Source organism: Octopus bimaculoides, chromosome 8 (genome assembly GCF_001194135.2).
Source record: "Octopus bimaculoides isolate UCB-OBI-ISO-001 chromosome 8, ASM119413v2, whole genome shotgun sequence".
Classification (NCBI taxonomy): domain Eukaryota; kingdom Metazoa; phylum Mollusca; class Cephalopoda; order Octopoda; family Octopodidae; genus Octopus; species Octopus bimaculoides.
In genome coordinates this window covers 4,731,456-4,738,930 of record NC_068988.1, presented here as the reverse complement: position 1 = coordinate 4,738,930, position 7,475 = coordinate 4,731,456, and the positions used below count along the sequence as shown (strand labels likewise).

The following is a 7,475-nucleotide window of genomic DNA, read 5'->3' as shown; positions in this document are numbered from 1 at the left end:
GTGCGGGTGGCACATAAAAGACACCATTTCGAGCGAGGCCGTTTTCGTGCGGGTTACACGTAAAAGCACCCACTACACTCTCTGAGTGGTTGGCGTTAGGAAGGGCATCCAGCTGTAGAAACTCTGCCAAATCAGACTGGAGCCTGGTGTTGCCATCCGGTTTCACCAGTCCTCAGTCAAATCGTCCAACCCATGCCAGCATGGAAAGCGGACGTTAAACGATGATGATGATGATGATGATGATGATGATGATACACACACTAAACGAGGAAATCTCGTACATAGAGATAGGTTCCAACCACCACCAGCAGTAGCAGGTGCATCTCCAATTTATCCGCCGACAAATACACTTTTGAAAAAGCTGCCCCGTATATAATGCTGCAATAGAAAGATAGAAAGGTCCAACTTCAAGAATAGCATATACTCCATTGAACCAAATATAAATAGGCCAAGCAGACTCAGGAGAAAATCGTATGGTTCAACTCACCTTATATCATGAATGTAACTACTAACATAGCTAGGAAATTCTTAAAACTAATAAACAACCACTTTCCACATTCACACAAATACCACAGGATCTTCAACAGAAATGCTGTTAGCTATAGTTGCCCCGCCCCTTTCATTACAGTGTCAATAAAACTCAATCACAATTATCATTAACACACCAGAAAAAACCCCGAAATACAATGCGACTTCAGATCCCCCAAATCGTTGCCCTTTAAACAACTGTCTTGAGAAAGAACTCGAATACGAAAGAGAAATCGTATATCATGGACCCCAACGGAATAGCAAAGACGTATATCGGAATGACGGGCAACTCGTTCAAGGAAATGTATACACAGCACCCGACACCGTTCAGAGATAAAAACAAAAACATGCAGCATCCTGTCAAATATGATATGGACATTGAAAGGAGGTAGAATAAGCAACCCTGAGATAGAATGAAAAATTATTGCTAAGGCCAAAAAAATACAGAAGACGGGGTACCAAATGTGAACTCTCTATCACTGAAAAATTAAATATTATACAATCAACAGATAAGATCCTAATTATTAGGGATTAATCCTTCTCTCCCTGCATACACAAGCAATATTTTACATTCAAATATTTCATTGAAGAACCACTATCTGCGACGGTAACATAACCAGGATAGCCCCTTTCCCAAAGGTGAACACATAGCACACAAACTCCGCACAAAGAGGAAATATGCCCCAATGACGAACTACCTCAGCACATAAGTATAAGAATACCATGTCCAAAGAAAAAAGGCAAAATAATGCAAACAAATTGACCACAAAAAGATTCGCCCAAAAGACAACTCCAAGGGAGACAAACAACGAAAAAATTCCACCTAGAAGTAACGTCCCTTGACTCATTAATTCATTGTCTTATTCACGTGAATTTAGGAGAACCCCGTGAAGTAAATGATGCTGTGTTTTCCAGAATGGAGGCAAACACTTTCTCCATGTGATCGACTTGAAAATTTGTTAAGACACTCGGATATTTTCCCACTTTTGTTAACATGAAACCAATGGTAGCCTTAATTCAAAAATAAAGAAATTATATCCACCAATGTAGCCTTGGGCATTCATTTTCATCGTTCGACATTTATGCACAACTCACATATACACGAATAAATGTGTGCGTATGTGTGCTCAATACACACATATAGGTATATGGAAATTTATTTCTCAGAGATTCCATTAATAATTAACTTCCATTATTTATTTTAAATGAATTAAGCTTTTTGATGTTAATTAAGTACATACACAAACACGCACACATATATACATGCATACATACAAACACCACACATATGTATATTTATATGTGTGTGTATATATATATATATATATATATATATATATATATATATATATATATATATATATATATATATATATATATATATATATATACATGTATGTATATAGCCTTTGCCGATTCGTGATAATTCATTAAAAATTTCGTTGTTGGTAATATGGAGCATGCGCAACTATATCTTCAAGCAGTCAGATGACATATTTTGAAACGGAAACAGGAAATGCACACGAGACTTTTAGTACATTCTAAAGTTGCTTTTCATTTTCTCTTCTTATACATTTTCATTTGTTAATTTGTCATCTATCAAATAGTTTTAAGTGTGGGATGAAGAAAGTATTCAAACCTTCTTTCAAAATATGTTAAAAGTTTAAAAAAATGTAGTTTTATAATTTCTATGTTCGTAGGGGCAACTATACGCACACACACATATGTATGTATGTATGTATGTATGTGTGTGTGTGTGTGTGTGTATGTGTGTGCGTGCGTGCGCTAAAACTCTCTATGAGACGTTGGATATTTTGGAATTCTCATTTGATTACGAACTGCTGAGTTTGACTAAAGCAGATGGATAATAGAAATAATGGTGTATATTATATTTAACAGTGGTGTATATTATGTGGCAAAGCTTGGATGTTTCCGATACTGTCTTATTATTAATAATTTATATAAATTGTAATGGTTACAAAGAACGAAATGAAATGTGCGTTGATGTTAATGCTTCTTTGTCTTAGCATTGAACATTAGAACTATCTGACTTATTACTACTTCAACTATAATATTATATTTCTAATAACTTTTGTGTATATTACAAAGATGCATTTCAGTTTTATCATTTCATAAAATTGTATTTGTTACATAATCTTCACATTTTTTGCAGTATACTTTGAATTTTAATGTCGTCAAAATTAGATCCTGACCATTAAAATAAATTCATAATTTTCGTATTCGTATATGTTTCGTTCAACTGCTTCGTCTTATCTATAGTATATACGAATAAAATTTAGTATTGAAATATTTTGAATTCTCCTAGTTTCTATACATTCCATGTTGTATATTTCAGCTCACGCCAGCAGGACTCACAGCAAAATGCGATGTAGCAAAGAAAACGGAAAATAAAATGAAGAACCGATATGGTAATATTGTAGCATGTAAGTAATGTTTTCTTCAAAACTTATTCATTAAAAATATGATAGATGATAATAAAAGCCAGAGAAATAAATCACAATCGAGATTGAAATGCACTTCAATAAGTATACGAATTCTAGTTACATAGTATTGTTAGAGTTAAATTTACTTGCTTCTTGGGTACGAACGAGATAGTGGAATGAAGTGGTGTATGGCAATGAAGAAGTGGCAAAGGAAAAGAAGAAAGAAAGACGTGGTGAATAGTGGTAGATATGAGTTACTGACTGGATGGGAGATTGGTCGGAGGTTCAAATATTGCAGAAGCACGTATCAGCCTTGTACATAGCAAATGTCATAGCCATACTACCTCAGTCCAGCGTTTGTTGGTCAGTTTGACGAAAATGTCGTCGTCGGTGGTAGTCAACAACCAAGTCCGATTATCTCGGGAGCTAAGACGTTTTGATTCTTCCTAAAATCGAAATCATCTGTAAATTCGTCCTTTCTTTTGTCACCAACAGATCACTAAATGGCTTCAGTTTTACGTTCAGTGCTAGCTCCTCGGAGCTCCTTGGAGCTCTCTAGCGCAACATTCTTGGACTCTTCAGCTTTCTCCAATCTGGAATCTCCCACATAATTTTAAGACGACCATTTCTTTCTCACACGTGACTACAATCTAAATGACCTGTAGTCTCTTCCTTTCAGTTCCTTCCCATCACGCTCAGCCGTTTTCTTTGCTTGCTCGCCAACCCCTGCTACAGTATTTCTCCTGTCATTTACAAAGTGTCAGCGTCACCTGTACATGATACATATTCCCGTGTCATGGGTCACATCACCATCTGCTTCACCATTAGTTTTACTTTATTAAATATCGCCTGAAAGGTGTTTGAAGAGCTGATCACATATACTGCAGCAATGTCTCATTTTAGCATTAGTTCCGTTTCCACTTGTTTATTGCGAATGCTTAAGTGCCACTTCAATCCTCCATGTGACTTACAAGTTTTTTTGACAGACATTGCACTGAAACTGGTCATCCGGAATGAAATTCCAATAGTTCATATATCTTTTACCCACATGGGAACGCTGGTGCAATCTCATACCAGTGTGAAATATGTATTCTTTTGTGCATAAAGAACATTTAAAGACTCGATGAGAAACTCTTGCAATGTTATTGATATCAATCTCATTTTTACGAAATTTTATTTTCATTTCAGAATGCTTAAATCTGTCAAACTTAAAATCTTTAACACTGCCCCAAATCATAACTCTCCACGCTTTCCTATCTGCTGCAAGCGAGTCAAGACTTTTGCATGCACACACATACATATCTGCATACACATATATATACATACATACATGCAAAAATACCTCCTGCATACTTACTGTCAACATACCCCCTCCTCCTACCTGCTTACACTGAGACACTTTATTTACGCTTCAATATTAATACAAATTCAGCCAACGAATACCGAAGTATTTCCAATTTATTTCATTTTATTTTTGTATATACTCTTTCTTCTTTCCTGTTTCCCACTTCCGCCTTGTATAAGGACCCAGTATTCAAAACGTCATTGTATATCTCTATCATTTTATTCCGACTGTTTTTATATATTGACTTGTTAATTTCTCTGTTTTTGTTTTTCTATCGCATCCTTCTAATAATTTCCTAGACATGTTACTCTTTGTTGTTACAAAATATAAATTTTAATTAACTTTGCATTAAAACAGAATTCCCTTTAATTCCTGTAATTTTCTTGTTTCAGATGATCATACAAGGGTAAAGTTAAACATTGAAGATGATCCACATGACGATTATATTAATGCTAACTATATAGATGTAAGTACATTCCATTAAAACTCCAAAATTTGTTACTTTTCAAACAATCTATAATGTGCAAATAATTCTAATACGATTGGAAAATAGAGACAAAACTATCGCAGTATATGTAATTTCAGCAACTTATATATATAAAGAAACGGAAAGAATTTTGTCACATCTATACATATATACAGACATCTATGTATGTATGTATATCATTTAGTTTATTTCAAGATTTCAAGATTTCTTGCCAATAGTGAAAGAATCGGTTTCTAACCTAGACCAAAGGCTTTGGAATTTCATCATCAACGACAGGGTATTTTTTTGTTTGTATGTATTACGTATGTATGAATGTATATATGTGCAGATTTGTATGTTTTATTTATGTATTCTCATAAATATAGTTGCATATCTACACATGCTCATATGTTTTAAATGATAAACTCCTGGAAAGTTTTACAGATTTGTACAGTGATGGAGTCATCGAATTAGCTTTCTCCTTTCTGAGAAGCTTAATTTCTTATAAGGTGTTTAGACAGTGACCGAGTAAGCGTTGTCAGATCTGGACACGATTGCACTTATGGACTTTGGTAAGCTTTCTTGGCATTCATCTCACACAGACTCTATGGAAGCGAAGCTTGTCGAGGATGATTTCGTATCCACAACCATGACTAAGTTGCAGAGAACATGCAACTAAATTGATGGTCACTCATCGATTTGCTGAACCTTCTCTCGGGCTTGATGAACCTTCACGTCAGTGGTGGAAGTTGATGGGCGTTCTGCTCCCTCTCCGTGCCTCACGCTTGTCTAGCCAGTTTTAAATTTCCCGATCCATTCCTACACACGTCTGCGTTGTAGAGCGCTGTCCCCATATTTTACTTAAAGCCGGCAACAAATTTCAGCCCCTGTCATCGCTTCAGATCAAAGAAATCGGATCAATGTTCTCTGTTATTATTTGATGCACATTGCTCTGTTCACTCTGTAACTCAAGAAAGAAAACTGGAGCGATCAAGCTCGAACCTCGGTTACATAATCACAAAGGGACCACAATTTATCGCGCGAGCGCTGACGGCAGGTCGGTCAATGTAAAGAAAGTTTTGGGCAAAATGCGGATAATCTTTAACTTCCCTTAGTATATATATTGCGACAGTGGGAATAAAAATTTTATCTATTCCTTCCTTCACTTTGTGGGAGTATTTTTTCATGTCTGTTAATTTTCAAACCATGTGATATTGTTTTGATATCGGCAATTTTGAGGAGTGGTGGTCGTTTAGTCGATAATATTAACTCCATTGCTTGAATGATAGTTTATTTTATCGATATGAAAGGATGAAAGGCAAAGTTGACCTCGGCAAGATTTCAAAACAAATAGCACTTGGCATTTTGTTCGACGCACTAACGATTCTGCCAGCTTTGTTTTAAGATCGTAAGTTATAACAATATGAAATATTTTGAATTCCCCTGCTGCATTTCTATACGGGAAAGCCTGGTTTTATTGTTGTCCAAAAGACAGCTAAAGAACCACACACATTTGATTGCAAATATCACCCACAATGTATATTTAGTCTCTAACGACACTTTTTCTTGACATTCGTTCAATCCTTCATTCTAAAAAAAATATTGAACTATCAATATTTTAGAATTGGTCATTCGTTTGTGTTAGATTTATATATTTGAAAAATCATCACAAATCCTTCTCAATGAATATAAAATACATTAGACCTGCCTGTTGTTAGTTAAGCGTTTTGCAATAATGATTTAGGCTTTGCATTCTTACCATGGACATATATCACAGCTTCCCCATAAACACGACATATTGTGGTTTGGAATAATATCGGCATTAAATTTCTAAATACAATTAACTTTCGACAATGTCGTAAAAGTTCTGATGTTCGTTTGTTTTGGTTCTTTATTCTAAAATTTATCATACCATTCTAAATAACGGGGCAGTGTTTACTACTTGGCTTGTTTTTATACTGGGAAATAATACGTATGGATGGATAAAACATCATCACATTCGTGAATATAAATGGATTTATTTAGAATCACATTAAATGTAGACGCATGGAAACACGAAGAAAATCTAACCGTATAGGAATGTAGAAAAGCAAGCTAAAATATGCAAATATATATATATATATAAATAAAATATATATACATACATGCATACACACAGGCACACACATGATTTATGTATGTGTGTGTGTGTATATATACATATACGATTTATGCATGCTTGTATGTCTGTATAGACATGTATATATGCATATATATATATATATATAGCTAAAATGTATATGCACACATGTTCATACCTGCGTGCATACCATCGCATGTCACTACAACGTATACGCTAAACTTCTGAAATGTGGCGCATAATCTCGTTGTGCTTTTAATGACTTGTAGCTATAATTTCCTAATTAGCCGCACACTTTGAGGTTTTGTGTAGCAGAGGCTTTCAAGCCTGAGCCTGAGGCAGTTACACATCCAACCAGTCCAATATTATTGATATATTTCTAAAGCTATAGATTCGTGATGGAGTAACAGCACATTTCTCATTAGTTTGGCGTATGTGTATGAATGAATATTCTATGTATTAGTATGTGTGGCTGTTTGCATGGCTCTGTATATACATATATATGTGTGTGTATATTTGTATACATACATACATACATATATATATATATATATATATATATATATATATATA

The 7,475-nt window shown here is 34.8% G+C and overlaps 1 protein-coding gene across 6 annotated transcripts in view; it reads left to right on the top strand.

Annotated features, from left to right (window-relative positions):
• The window catches only part of LOC106878895 (receptor-type tyrosine-protein phosphatase T), a 596,380-nt gene that overhangs the window by 432,937 nt on the left and 155,968 nt on the right, over window positions 1–7,475 (top strand). For all 6 annotated transcript variants that reach the window (XM_014928243.2, XM_014928245.2, XM_014928244.2 and 3 more), the window contains 2 exons: window positions 2,885–2,972; window positions 4,710–4,783. In XM_014928243.2, coding sequence (XP_014783729.1) covers window positions 2,885–2,972; window positions 4,710–4,783 — 162 coding nt within the window. The remainder of the gene's footprint in view (window positions 1–2,884; window positions 2,973–4,709; window positions 4,784–7,475) is intronic.